Below are 14,368 nucleotides of genomic sequence, written 5' to 3' on the forward strand. Positions count from 1 at the left end.
TGAAAGAGACCGTTTCAAAGCACAAGAAACTGTTTTTATGGGAAAGGGACTGAATTACCTTTAGATTTAAATATCCCTCCTATCCTCAGAAATTGTGGGCTCATAAGAAAGAGTAAACGAGTTATAAAAACTAAAGAAGCCACATTTTTCCTAAAATAACTGAGATATTAGTGTACATGTCAAGATATGATTGGACCCTCTTGTTGGAATGTTGATTTTATTCGAATTCATTGAATGACAACTTCATTAGGTATTTTAAAAATATTTTATGTATTTATTATGTATGTTGTATCTGGTGGTATAATTGAATATGAAACTAGAGAAAACTAGGGAATTTCTTTCTGGCATGCATTATCATAGTTAAAGCAGATACGGACAATTGCAGGTTGTGTTAGAATACAAGATTATCACTTGGTATTTACTACAATTGCAAAATCAGCTTCTTAAGGAAAGATAATTAGACTCCCCCAAATCTCTTGATGTCAGAATATAAATATAAATTGTGGAGTAAGACATAAAAAAAATTATTGCTTTAAATGTCATTAAGTTATTGCTAGACCGAGAGAGAGAAAACGGCTGCAAAACATAGCTAAGTCTATGTTTCCGCGTACATTTAGAGCAGGCACTTGTCTCCCACTCCCTTTTCTTCAGTAACAATAAGATAAACGTCTAAAAGCCTTGGTTTTAGATTTGAGCCAACAGTTTGCTATCCTTCTGCCCAAAGCCATCGCTGTCTTCCTGTGTAAGTGTGCGTGAGTGCGTGCGTGCTCCGGTCTGTGTAAGACTGAATTAAGCTTTGGGGTAAAGAGTAACTGTGTCGTAGCCCTCTGGGGGCCTCGTGCGAGCCCTTGCATGAGTTTCGCAGTACAGCTCCCCCTCCACGAAGAAGTAGCCCTTCTGTTTGAGGTTGAGGTTACAGTCAGCGCACACGAAGCACTCCGGGTGCCGGTACTTATCCCGCGCCTTCACAACCGCACCGCTGTTGAGGAAAGGAGGTGAAGTGAAAAACACAAAGCCAGAAACACGGAGACCACACCGCAGATAAGGCCGGTGTTGTCTGTTTCACATCCAGGAAACAGCCTCCAGCTGTGAAGCCAGCAGGGCTGTGAGATTGATGTCGTTGTCAGGGAGATCCAAGACAACCAGAATCACACATCACGGGATTCTCTCTGCTGTTGACCTGTGACTATTTTTCAGATTTTTCAAACAAGTCGCTTCTATAAAAGTTAGAGGATCTTCCTTCCTGATCTTTGCGGATTGTTTCATTGAAAGAGGAAAACATGATATAGGTAACACAAATACCTCTGCAAAGTATTCTGATTTTGACCAAGCTTTTCTACACAACTAGAAGTCCCTCTGATTGCTTTCTGCCTTGGCCACGCAGCCTCTATTCTATGGGGCACAGAGAAAACAGAGCAAAGGGCAGACATGGAATGTCCATGGGTGGGTGGACTCACTTCTACTGTCAAAACAGTTTACTCCAACTTAGTAATCGCTTTTGGTACCATCATAAACTATTGTGTTTTATGAGATCCTCTTTGCTCCTGAGCTGCCTGTCCTGCTTCTTTCTTTTTCCTTCCTTCCTTCCTTCCTTCCTTCCTTCCTTCCTTCCTTCCTTCCTTCCTTCCTTTTCTTTTTTCTTTTCTTTTCTTCTTTTTTCTTTTTCTTTTTCTTTCTGTTACATTCCCCTCCTTGCTCTAACCAGGCTTCTCTCCCACTGCCCTCCTGGGATGAATCCTGGATCACTGGACAGATGGTGCTGCAGTGTGTGAGCTAATAGTAGAGGAACAGAATAAAGGGGTGGGAGAAGTGACCACGTGGGGCGTTTGCAGTGGAGAGATTGAAATGATCTGGGTCGCTTGAAGATTTGAACTAGCAGGTGTGGCTATGCAAACATAAGGGCCCTTGACATGGAAGCTGACTGTATTTTTAAAAGTTATACTTCAATATTTGTGCAACTTAAGAAACCGACTAAAGATAATGTGTTTTCATGAGCAACCTGATAACCCTTGTATTTGGTTTCGTTGGTTTGTACAAATGAAGAAGTATTTAAAGACTAGACATGAACCAAGGGAGGGCTTTTTGAAGTGAAGTTATGCTTCTCAAAAGCAATTTTTAAGGTATGCTTTGAGGATAGTTGTTTTTTTTTAATGAGAATATATCTGAAATTATAAGTCCAGATTGCTGACTCACATTATATGCCAATGTTAGGGCACGTTGAAGGAATTCTGGTGAAAATGTGCTAAATGTTGTGGACGTAGTTGAAGTCACTGACTGGAAACCGAGAGCGGATACCAAGATTTATAGTGCACGCCTGGGTTGAAATTGAGACTTACACAATGCCGCTGCCACATTTGTCACAGATCGGCATCTTCTGTGTGCTGCCAGCACCGCCGTGGGCTTTGGTAACGGGAGCTCTCACACTCCGAGTTCCAGCAGGACGGTCGTCTGAAAAACAAAGTGCTTCCATTTATGGCGAGGGAACAGCTGGCTACAGTCTGTACTTCGCTTCTATTTTAAGGTGTGCACTTTAACCTAAGGAATTCTTAAGCTGCGCCAGTACTATCATTTCAAAGGGAGTAGGACAGGCTCAGGCATCACTTGTTCTGAAATAGGGCCTTTCCAAAATGAACTCGTTAAAATTTGTTGTCGTTGCTCTTGGAGGGAGCTGTTATAAAATGCCGAAAGGAGTGGAGAACAGTTGGCCTTTTTTTGCTTTTTCTTATTGTGGTAAAATATACAGAACATATAATTGACCATCTTGACCATTTTTCAAGGTGTAATTCAGTAGCAGTAAGTACATTGACAAGGTTGTGCAACCATCACCAACAGTTCTTTCCAGAATGCTTTCATCATCCCAAACAAAAACTCTGCACCCATTAAGCAGTAACTTCCCATTCCCCCTCCTCCCAGATCCTGGTAACCTCTACTCTACTTTGTGTCTTTATGACTTGCCTATTCCAGGTACCTCAGAGGAGTGGTTGCACGCAATATTTATCTTTCCCTCAGCATGTTTTATTTTTTATTTATTTATTTATTTTTAAAGATTTTATTTATTTATTTGACAGAGATAGAGACAGCCAGCAAGAGAGGGAACACAAGCAGGGGGAGTGGGAGAGGAAGAAGCAGGCTCATAGCGGAGGAGCCTGATGTGGGGCTCGATCCCAGAACGCCGGGATCACGCCCTGAGCCGAAGGCAGACGCTTAACGACTGAGCCACCCAGGCGCCCCTCCCTCAGCATGTTTTAAAGGTTCATCCATGTAGCAGCATGTATTAGAATTTCATTCAATTTTGAGGCTGAATGATGTTCCATCGGATGGATAGACCACTTTTTGTTTATCCATTGATCGGTTGGTAGACGTATGTGTTATTTTCATTTTCTGGCTATTGTGGATAAAGCTGCTATGAATATTGGCGTATGAGTATCTATTTGAGTCCCTGCTTTCAATTCTTTGGGTATATATCCAGGAGTGCAATTGTTGGATAATACGGTTATTTCTGTGTTTAACTTTTTGAGGAACCACTATACTATTTTTCACAGTGGCTGCCCATTTTGTATTCCCAGCACCCATGAACAAAGAGTTTTTCCACATGTTTACCAACACTTGTAAATTTTTTTTTAATAGCCAACTTAGTAAGGCATTTTGCATTTTTGTGCAACTTTTAAAGGACTGTGTATATCTTTTCGGGGTAGAAAAACATTGGTAAGATTATGAGCTCTGAGGACAGCAGGAGTGAGCTAGAGATTCAGTCCTGCTTCTTACTGTCTGTGTCTCTGTCAGTTTCTCATTTGTTAAAAGGGAAAAGTAATAGTTCCTATCTCACAGGTTATCGGGAGGATTAAGTGCGAGTATGCAAAGTACTTAGCACAGGGTTTGGAACATAGTAAGGGTTCATTTCAGTGTTGTCTAAAAATTTTGATGATAGGGCCTCCTGGGTGGCACAGCGGTTAAGCGTCTGCCTTCGGCTCAGGGCGTGATCCCAGCGTTATGGGATCGAGCCCCACATCAGGCTCCTCCTCTATGAGCCTGCTTCTTCCTCTCCCACTCCCCCTGCTTGTGTTCCCTCTCTCGCTGGCTGTCTCTCTCTCTGTCAAATAAATAAATAAAATCTTAAAAAAATTTTTTTGATGATAATGACACCCTGGAGCAGGGGGCAGAGGCTAAGAAATTTTGCAATATCCATTTAAAATTCTAACTTATGATTTTTGAGCCAAACTAGCCCCTTGACTATATGGATGGAATTTGTCTTTGGTGTCCTTTTATGATCAGGTTGGTGGCTGCTTGGACACATTCTGGAAGCTCCTTTCCTAAACCAATCACCACCCAAATCTTTCTGAGGAAAGATTCATTCGATCACTGAACTAAATCCATTTTTAGTCTCTCATTCCCAGTATGTTTGCCATCCTCCCCTCCATCAGTACTGTTCCAGCGACAGTCACGGCTGCTCACCAGGGCCATCATTCACTAATTCCTGGAGCACTCTGAAGGAGCCCGACTGGCGGGGCTGAGTAGGCTCATTCCGATTCTCATGGAGCATCCGGTACACATCTGACTGGGGCGGCACCGAGGCCGTGGGTTCACTGAAACACAGGACGGCATGTGAAGCAGTGTCAGGAGCCTTGTGCGGCATGGAATGTGCAAGAAGCCACAAGACATGAATAAGCAATAACCACTATTTGCAGTAACTCCTGAGCAAAGATTCAGCATTTTCAAGTCAATCTCTATTACAGTTAAAAATACGATATGAATTCACATGGGTCACCTTCATGATGTCACCCGTTAACCTGGGAGTCACATCAGCACTTCTCCATCTGGCAGAGTCCTTTAGAGGGCAAGTACAGTGTGATTGTTAGGGGATAGCAATTTAAAAAAAAATAACACTCGTGTCTGATGGATATAAAATTAGAATGTGAACAAAATTAACTTTCCTCAGAAAAGAGACAACATACACATGGTGGAAGTGCAGGAGTGAGCCCGGTTTGATTATTCTCAGTCATAAAATTGTCAATAAAATTCAGATTCATTTCTGATTTTAAACTGAAAGGTATGGTTTAATTTTGTTTTTAAGGTTAATTTGTTAACTCCTGAAAACAGCAAAGGTATCGTTTTGCTTATAAATTGAAGAAATTCAGCTTGTCTGTGAAAGTACATAATGTAGAAACTTTCATATATATGTCAGTTATATCAACTACATTGTTTTTTAATAGCCACATTATAATTCACTTATAACAATGATAGCAGCTTAATTTTAATATTCTACAAATGTAATTCATGATGAACAATAAGAAGATGCATGTCAGGCACTAAATGCTTTATTATTTTATGTCATTTAATTGCATTATCTAGGAAAGGTAATTGCTCTCTGCACATATTTTTGCTACCTACATCATATTTTAAAATCATCATCTTATATATCTGAAATTCTTTGCAAAAAAGCTTTGAGATACATTACACCATTATTATCTTATCATATTCCTCCCAAGAGATATTTTGGGATATAGTTACACAGTACTCTAAAACATTATAAAACTTTAATTTATAAAAAGTGGTTATATAATACTGAAAGAAGTAATAAGATTTTATCTTATAATAAGTCTTTTTATTTGAAAAAACTTGATGGCAAAAGTAATTTGAGCAAATATTCATAATAAAGAAGAAATTAGTCAAAATAGGGACCAGTGGAAATTAAATATTTACATTAATAGTTTGAGCTTACAAAACCTTAATCATGGTAAAAATTCTAAATGGAAAAATGATGACCTCTCCACAAGCTACCATTAAAAGAGAGAGGAGGTGTCATCTCTTAAAATTTCTCTGAACCTCCCATTCCTTTCCCAATTTTTGATGCCCAAAGAAGAAGCATAGAGTATACTAGATTATAAGTCACTTTTGAGAAATATTTTACCAGACATTTGTAAAGAACGTTGTAGCTTTCCAAAAGACATAGACATTTGTTCCTTCCCTGATTTCATTTTTTTGCTCTCTGTCACATAAAGCTCTACTTAGTTAATTCTTGAAATCATTTTATCTTTAGGTCTAGATATTTGCAATACACCCCTAGTATTTTTTTCTTTAAAGCTTTCCACATAGCTTCCTTTCAATTACGACAGTGTTAAAAGACACCCGTAAAGCTGACATTGCCCGTGTGTTTAGTTAATATGCCCGTGGTTCAAAAAGACTCGCATTACCTCATTGAAGGTGCTTCCCCTAGAGCTGTTGAAACCTGACCCTGAAGTGTTTCCATAATATTGTCATCTGAGTACAACTGCATAGGTGTATTAAACTGAGCATGTATAATCTTCACACCGGGAAGTTCCATTTCCAAAGGAATGTTAGGGGCCATCTTAGCAGCAACTTTCAAGTCACCTGGGCAAATAGTACTAAGAGTACTGACAGAAGAAGGGGTGCTACGTCCACTGCCACCGTCAATACCGGACGGAGTGCTGCATCCACTGTGTTAATGACCACGTGACACAGAGGTGACGCAGGAATCAGAAAATCCAGACAGAACACAGAGAACACGTACAGAGAGGTTAAAAGGAATTGAAGACAGAAAGTAAGAAGTGAATTAAATCAAATTCAAATGAACTGTTTATTTCTGGCTAGACTGTATTTTACAAAGGGAAGACATTTCAAGATTCATGATTGAAAGAAGTGCAAAGAAATTAAAAAGTACAGGTGATATTGCATTTTTTGGCTCTGTTCTACTGGGCAGTAGGCTGAGGGTTATACAGAGTTGTACGTGAGGTAGAAAAGATGCAACAACTTTTGCTTTTTAAAAATAAGCCAAACAATTTTAAACTTGCCCACATCACAAGCAAATGATGCAGGGAAACAACATTGGGTGGATGTCCTTTCACACTTATGAGCTGCGGTATTCAAAATCAAAATATTACTGAATGATTCTTCACAATTAGTAAAGGACTATGCAGCATGAAGATCTTAATCAAATATTTAGGCTAAACATTTCAAAATAAGTATGTTTCAGAAATGCAGTTATACTTTCATTGAAGAGTAACTGGCAACTTGAAGGTTCTGTGATAAATTTTATGTTTTAAAGCTATTTTGTAAATGTCTTATAGTTACTATTTTAACTTTTTCTACTTTCATTCTTGATTTTGTGAAGAATACACGTTAATAAACTATTCAGTGATTTAATATAGGCTCTAGAAACAGCCAATAAATGCTTGTCACCTTGACATTAATTGATTAGAGGGCAAATAAGGTAGTCTTAGACTCTTTGGATACTACCTAGGGCTAAGCTATATTTCTTTCATACATAGCTATTTCATATAACAATTTTAGAGGCACACATGTATTCCCATGCATATTTCTCATTTCCTTTTAAAGATCAATTGAGGGGACTTATTAAAACATGAGAAAGGCCAGTCATGCAATTTTAAGAATAACTAGGGGGATTTCATAATTTCTATGAATCTGGATAGGAAGCTAGTCACAGCTGACACACCAATGACTAAAGTCATTTTTCTACATGCATTTTAAGTGCAGCATGAGAAATGCATTTTACAAGAAAATGAAATATACTGAGATTTTTTTTTTTTAAGCACAGTCATTTAAGACTAAGGCAAAAGGAATGTTAGTATTTGTAAACTTCTATCATGCTTGCAGGTTAGTGTTGCTATAAACTCCAGACAAAGAACAATTTATATGATGTGTTTATGTCAAAATCCATTTTCTCTTAGGGTTCAAGTATGGCTCTTGCATTTACTCTCTAGGGCTGCTAATGCTAACCGTAGTCTGATATAGACAGCAAAAACCAAAAGAATATTGAACATTGATTTTGTTGACTTCATCACAGTTATAGCCTGCTTAGTCTGGACAACCCATGTCACAAAATGGATTTTTAAATTTTTTTGTCTTGTGTTATCCAGTTCAACCACCTGCATGACCTAGGTGAGACGAGTACATATGGATGTGCTCCTTCACTTCCTGGCTGTTGAGAGCCTATTTAAAACCCAATCTGTAAACTGGTTAATCACATACAAAATGCCCAGTGGCTTATTTACCATCTCTGTAGGCCCAACACTGTCCTAGCTAGCTCCTGAAATTGACCTCAGTTGGTAAAAAAAAGAAAAGTAAATTCTCAGTTTCCTCAGGATTATATTGATTTGACCTGAGTGCAATGAAGCATATTAAATTGTAATTTGGGGATTTGAAGCACTGAGTTAAATCTTGGGAGGGTTGGACTTAAGTCCAAAATAGTGAATCTTGTCAGCAAGCATTTATAGCTATTCTGGTCCTACTGTGTGCCAGGCAGAGAGCTAGAACAGAGAGTAGATAGATAAACTATGAGCAGTCAGAACTTACAGATAGATCTTATTTCGTAGTTGTAATTAGTAATCTTTTTCTGTTACTAGTGTTCTTGTACATAGCATGTTTGTGTATATAATTTTATTTAAGCAAGGATTGTGTCTTCTATTGCCTGGCTTCTTTATCATTCTATTGAGGGGCCCGTAGTTATTGAAGAGATAGGAAGTAAACCCTAAGCAAGCAAGAATGACCTCTTATAAATTTCTGGGACACTTTCACAAGATCTCTTGAACTGATGATTTAAATAAATAGTTTTCATGGACTCCAGTCACTGTGGGTAGTATCAGGGGTCACTATGACCTAGTGAAAAGGTAGGTACTAATGAGATTTCTTGACTTTGACTTAGTGATTGGCAAGACCACTTGTAAGCTTGATGATACACTCAATTACTTCTTACCTCCATAGATATCAGACAGAGAACTAATTTCCCTGACCTGTATACAGACTTTTTGGATTGAGCTTCTTGAAGTGATCTGTCCAAAAACCACTCACAAGATTCTGTCCTATCATTTGGATCTATAAAATAAAATTTTTAAATTTACATATGTGCATATGAAAATACTGACTTTTTAATATGATTCAATTATGAAAAAATTAAAAGAACCATAATGACCAGTAAGGCCGTAGGGAGATTAACATATTAACAATTTAGCATCTCCCACTTACTTCTGATTAAAAAGTTGTTCATTGATGGTGTAGTTGTGGCTTGGTGTGTAGTCACCTAAACTTCCACCTTGACAAAGACTCATTTGGAAAGAACAAGAAATTCAGAAGCTAGAGCAAATAGTGAGAGGACACAGGAAGAAAGGAAAGGTAGTAGAGGCATTTTTACAATTCTTTAGGATTAAATGCTGGAGCCTGTCTTTAAAGCAAACTCTTTCATCCCCGTTCCTCCCCTCTCCTCTCCCAAATTCAGCTATATTGAAAGGCACCTTACAGTGATGAAAGTATGAGGGGCTTGTCCCTATTACCATTTTTGAATTAAAATGAAAATATAAAAGAAGGCCATTAGCTACCTAAATCTCTCTGACTTTCCCTGAAGTTTTATAAAATTAAATGTTACTGGGCTTTAGCAAAAGCAAGATCTGTGTCATTCTAATGCCTCCTGAAGGCCTATAGTTCAGTTTAGTGAGTGAGTTTATAGTTAAACCAACCTCAAAGGAATGCAAATGTATTAATTTTACAATACTCCTTTAGAGAGTTGTACATATGTTTATTCAATAGTAACATAGCATTTTTACTCTTAATCTAGTGTTGTGATATCAGGGGTGGGGCTGCAAAGCTGATGAATGTGGAGAAATAGGGAGAAGATTTAGAGGAAAATGGAATGGGAACCAGGGAACAAAAAAAGAGAAGTAAAAAAAGGCTTGTGCAGAGTTGCATGTATGAGAGAGAGGTGATAGCCCTTTTTTCTTGCCATCAGAGAATATTATCAGGTACTCTTAGGACTTTGTTCCTTTACCTAATGAACACTGATGGAACGTTTAGTCTGTCCCAGTGTTGTTTCTAGGTGCTGGGAAGATAGAAGTGCTCCATTCTAGGGGGGAAGATGCACTTGGCAGTCACTGCCTTTTTAGCATCGTCTCCTGATCTTCCACTCTATTGTTTTGTCTGAGTCTGAGATCACAAAATTGTCCAGCTTATTTTGAGATAATCCTCTGGCCCTAACTCTGCCTTTATGGAAAGGTCTGCATAAGGAGATCGTATATCAATTGATGACTGACCATGCAGAGCAGATATCATGAACGTGGATACCCCCAGGGGCCAGCAGGGTACCACACGTATGAAAATGGGCCAGGTATCAGGAATGATGGGCATTTTGACAGGATGGAGAGTAGGTGTTCCATCTTAGGCATTTACTTAAGTTCATTTTTTTTTTTAACAACAGGAGGATTATGTAAAACACTGTCTATAAATTGGATGGGCCACTAGTTTGGAACTCTGGGTATAGATCATTAGTCAATAATCCTAACCACCAACGTCCTTCCTCAGGGCTGATTAATGTAGCTGAGGTCAGAGGAATGAGCTTGAGGTTTCGTAAAGCCACTCTTTCCCAGTGTGCCAACACAGGGCATTAATTTCTCCCCCTTGGGTTGGAGTACAATTTCTAGAGAAGATATTTATTTGGAAAGGATCATCTGAAGATGATCTGTTTCTCTGATTGACAACCACAAAGAGCTTGCTCATTCTTACTGCAGTGTGTACACAGTTATCCATGAGGGTAACCAACATATATCCCTGTCTCCCAACTCTTTCCTTCTACTTATCTCCCCCCATGTGGAAAAGTTCCTTTTTAAGTGGCCTCTCTTTCTTTGCAAGTATCCACAAGAATGCAGAGTTATTTTTATGTAAGAGCTGGAACGAGTGGAACCCAGCGGGCTGGTGGTGCGGTGAGGAACAGGTGTTGAGGTGGGCTGCCCAGAGAATATGCAACATAGAAGCCTGCCCCAGCACTCCCACTGGGCCCCACCTGCTTCCTTACTCCGACTGGGGCTGGTTTCCAGGTTTGTTTCTGCTGGCTGGGGCTTCCTGACCTGGGAATGGGGTACATCTGCCTGCCTCAAAGGTCAGTGTGTTCTGGATGGGATCCTCAGAACAGCAAGGGTATTAGTTATAAATATACATGGTGATTGCCTAACTTTTCACAGCTCTATAATCTTGTCAGTATTTACTCTCAGAAATGGAGGTTAGTGGCCTCCTATGCTCTGCAAAGTGAGTTTGTTTCTTTCGCTTTTGAAATAAGCTTCAAGATGAGCAGAGTCACTCCAAACGCCTACATGTTACTCTTCTTAGTGATTAGTAAGGATTTATTAAAGAAACATGCACTCCAGACACCAAAATTTCAGAGCTTATGACCTGCTTCGGCCTGGGATTATGAAAGGTTTGGGCCGAATATTGTGCTTGTGTTCAAAGTAGTTCGCATCCTGTAAAAACAAAGGGTTAAAAAGTTCCTCAGTGGAAGGTAGTTTTCTTTTTTTTTTTTTAAGATAAAAGTAAATGAATGATAATTGTACAGAGAGGATTATTTACCATCAAATATTGACATGACTAAGAAGGGTGACAATGGAACCAGAGCGATTTCTTCATTTTTAAGCATCTGTTCACTAGAAATGTTCAGGAACTGGCAGATTGGATGCCAGAACATTAGAACCACTTTCTAGATGCGTGTCTTTAAACTAAAGATCTGATTGTGCCTTCAGGAGAGTAAAAATGAAACAGCAAGAGCTGGACTTTTGAAAGGAAAAGAAATCCGTACTATCACTGTTAGGAGCATGGTGGCTGGGAACCAAGTCGGATACTTACTGTTGAGGTGAACTAGGAATGAGACCCCGCAGCTGTCCGTGAAGCGCATCTTGTATATTGCTAGTTGAATAGAGCCCAATTGGTGAGTTATAGGAAGCGCTCACTACCTGTCTTTTGTCATCAATGTTTGCTGCTGCAACAAAAGGCTGGGCCCTTCTGTTGTGCGCGGTACCAATGGGTTTGAACTCCTGTACAATGGCAGACAAAATACACAGAGCCACAGAAGGCACAATAAAGCCGTTAATGAGCAGACCAACAGCATCGCTATTGTTAATCAAGGCTTCTTTGTCCCTACTGCAAGATTCATGGCAAGGTTAAAGGAGGAGGTGAGTATAAACCTTTCTACATTTTCTGTGAACTTCACATGTGCCGGACTTAGCCACAAAATGGTGCAAAGGAATTGATCTTATTTAAATATTATAAAATAATTCGAACATTATACCTTTTGTTTGGCCCTACTGAGTTTTTACATCTATGGCTTTTAAGAAATTCTCATATGACTCATTTGAAGACAGAAATTCCGTGTCAGAAATGAGATTCGGGGCTTAGAATAATTATTATAATTCACATTTCCTCAAGTAGAACTTACGTATGCTTTCTCTTCTAATAATATCTTAATAAAACTGCCTCCGTTTTAGGAAATGGAAGAACAAAACAATCAGAAAGAGAGGGAGCATTTGTGATTAACTCTACTGAATCACTTTAACTAAAACAAGTAAAAGTATTGGTTTTTTCTTAATACCTACCACAAAAAACAAAATTCTTCTTTTTCTTTTTTTTTAAATTTAAATTCAATTAGCCAACATATAGTACATCTTTAGTAAAAAACAAAATTCTTAATTTGCATTAAGTTCTAACCTTAAATTTAGAACAAATAATAAGAATTAAAAGACTATTTTCCCCCTATGAGAGCAGGTTTTCCAATTTTTATGTAGATTTATAATTTTGTAAAGTCATTAAATATGTTTTTCTTCTAAGCAACAGAAGAAAGCCAAAAGGGAAGGGTAAAATACACACAAGCTGATTCTCTTTCCAAATCTTTTCATTTGGCAGGATCAGTAAGATAAATCTTTCCAATATTTTCACTTACACACTCACATCGACTTCATTTACTTTTGTGAATGTGCCACCAGTTTTTCACACAGATTTCAACTAGTACAAACATTTATGATTCTTTCAAATGTTACTGAAAAGAGGCTGTTTTTATTAAAAAATAAAAAAGGTCTTGTGATGTTCTTGCTCATGTCATTTCTTTCTCTCCGTGTCATTACAAATGAGTAAGTTGTGGGATGGTGCTTTTTTGTTAGAAAAAGAGACTGTCTTTATTTCTTAGGGGGTGGAACCAGAGTTTTCACAGAGATTGTCATGCATGAGAACACCAACAACTTCCTGGAGGGACCCATGCCATAAAATGCTTTGTTTTGGTTCTGAGCAGGCAGTCATCACAGATAGTCCCCGTTTCCCCATCCAGGTCTGTTGGCAAAGCTCACTTAAAAAACAAAATACAGTTATAACAGCTAAGTGAGGTGCAGCGTCAAATACTAGCTGAGTCTTGGACTCCAACTGCCCCAAATCTCATGGTACCTGAAGATCTGTGAGGTGGTGGAGAGCAACTTTTCTCTCATCAACCTCGGACAGCATAGTGTAACAGCCTTTTGAACTTGAAAAGGTCTGAGTTGAATACAATAGCCTGTGATCCTAGAGTGTGTTTGGATTGACTAATATCTTACTGAATCATTCTTTTTACCTCCAGAAGAGTCGCTCATGGTCTACAAGTTGGTTAGGTGACAATATAGTTACTGCTATTAAGTAGCAGAATGACTGTAGCTTTAGAAAAACACTGAATCCCACGACATGTGGAAATGCGTGTAGTCAAACATGGAGATAGTGGTATCATCTGATTGTTTTGGCTGATTTAATAATGAATTTTGATTGGCTTTTTTACGATTAACCATTCTGATTAGCCATTATTATGGCATGAAAAAAGTGAACTGGAAATAATTTTAAGTAATGACAGTGGCCACGATTCAAGCCTTTGTTACTCTTTTTGATATGAAAGAAGACAGAAGGCTAATTGCTTCATTTAGTTTTGGCGGATTATAAATTTCTCAGACTAATTAAATGAGTGAATCAGGCAGAACTGAAGGACTCAAGCTTTGTGGAATTAAAAAAAATTTTTTTTTTTAATTTAAGTATGCCTTGAAGATCTTGGTAAATAGAATTAAATTTATAAGAATTAGTAAATGCAATATGATAGTTTTATGGGGAAAATATCTCTGCCCTTATTATTTCTTAGTCCTAAAATGATAAATAAATATGGATGGTGACTATCCTATTAGTGAGGCAACTTTTCTGGAAATATTTATGCCCTAATAATCTCTAGTAGTGCTTCCAAAAAGCAGCATATGAGTTAATGAGCTCCAAGCTTTTTCTTTACTGTTTTCAGTTTTGGCTGCATATTGCAAAAGTTGCAAATGTGTAATTTGTTAAAATTAAAAAAAAAAAAACCTATTTTCTGCACATAATCGTAAAAAGATCATAAAAGGACGTGTTTCTAATATAGCCTTCAAACATCCGTATTTAGGCTTTGCAAAGCATTAGTTTATGGGCTGCTAGAGTCATTCCAAAAAAAGCACAATGAAGTGTATACATCAAAGGTAAACATTTAAGTATGGCATGGAGAGGCAACATTCTATCCAAATCTTACATCATTGTTGATGGTCAAACAGAA

General features: G+C 38.2%; 1 protein-coding gene across 3 annotated transcripts in view; it reads right to left on the reverse strand.

The window, feature by feature from the left end:
* Positions 1–251: 251 nt before the first annotated feature.
* Positions 252–14,368, reverse strand: part of PDLIM3 (PDZ and LIM domain 3) — a 30,720-nt gene continuing 16,603 nt past the window's right edge. The window contains exons 4-8 of one of the 3 annotated variants that reach the window (XM_045785774.2): positions 11,191–11,258; positions 6,192–6,455; positions 4,453–4,583; positions 2,337–2,448; positions 252–979 (exon numbers count right to left, since the gene is read on the reverse strand). In XM_045785774.2, coding sequence (XP_045641730.2) covers positions 790–979; positions 2,337–2,448; positions 4,453–4,583; positions 6,192–6,455; positions 11,191–11,258 — 765 coding nt within the window. In that variant the 3' untranslated portion in view covers positions 252–789. Of the gene's footprint in view, positions 980–2,336; positions 2,449–4,452; positions 4,584–6,191; positions 6,456–11,190; positions 11,259–11,637; positions 11,826–14,368 lie in introns of all 3 variants that reach the window. The other 2 variants (XM_045785777.2, XM_045785775.2) reach the window with 2 other exon arrangements.

Source organism: Ursus americanus, chromosome 27, assembly GCF_024610735.1.
Source record: "Ursus americanus isolate L20-20 chromosome 27, mUrsAme1.1.p, whole genome shotgun sequence".
In the NCBI taxonomy this organism is placed as follows: domain Eukaryota; kingdom Metazoa; phylum Chordata; class Mammalia; order Carnivora; family Ursidae; genus Ursus; species Ursus americanus.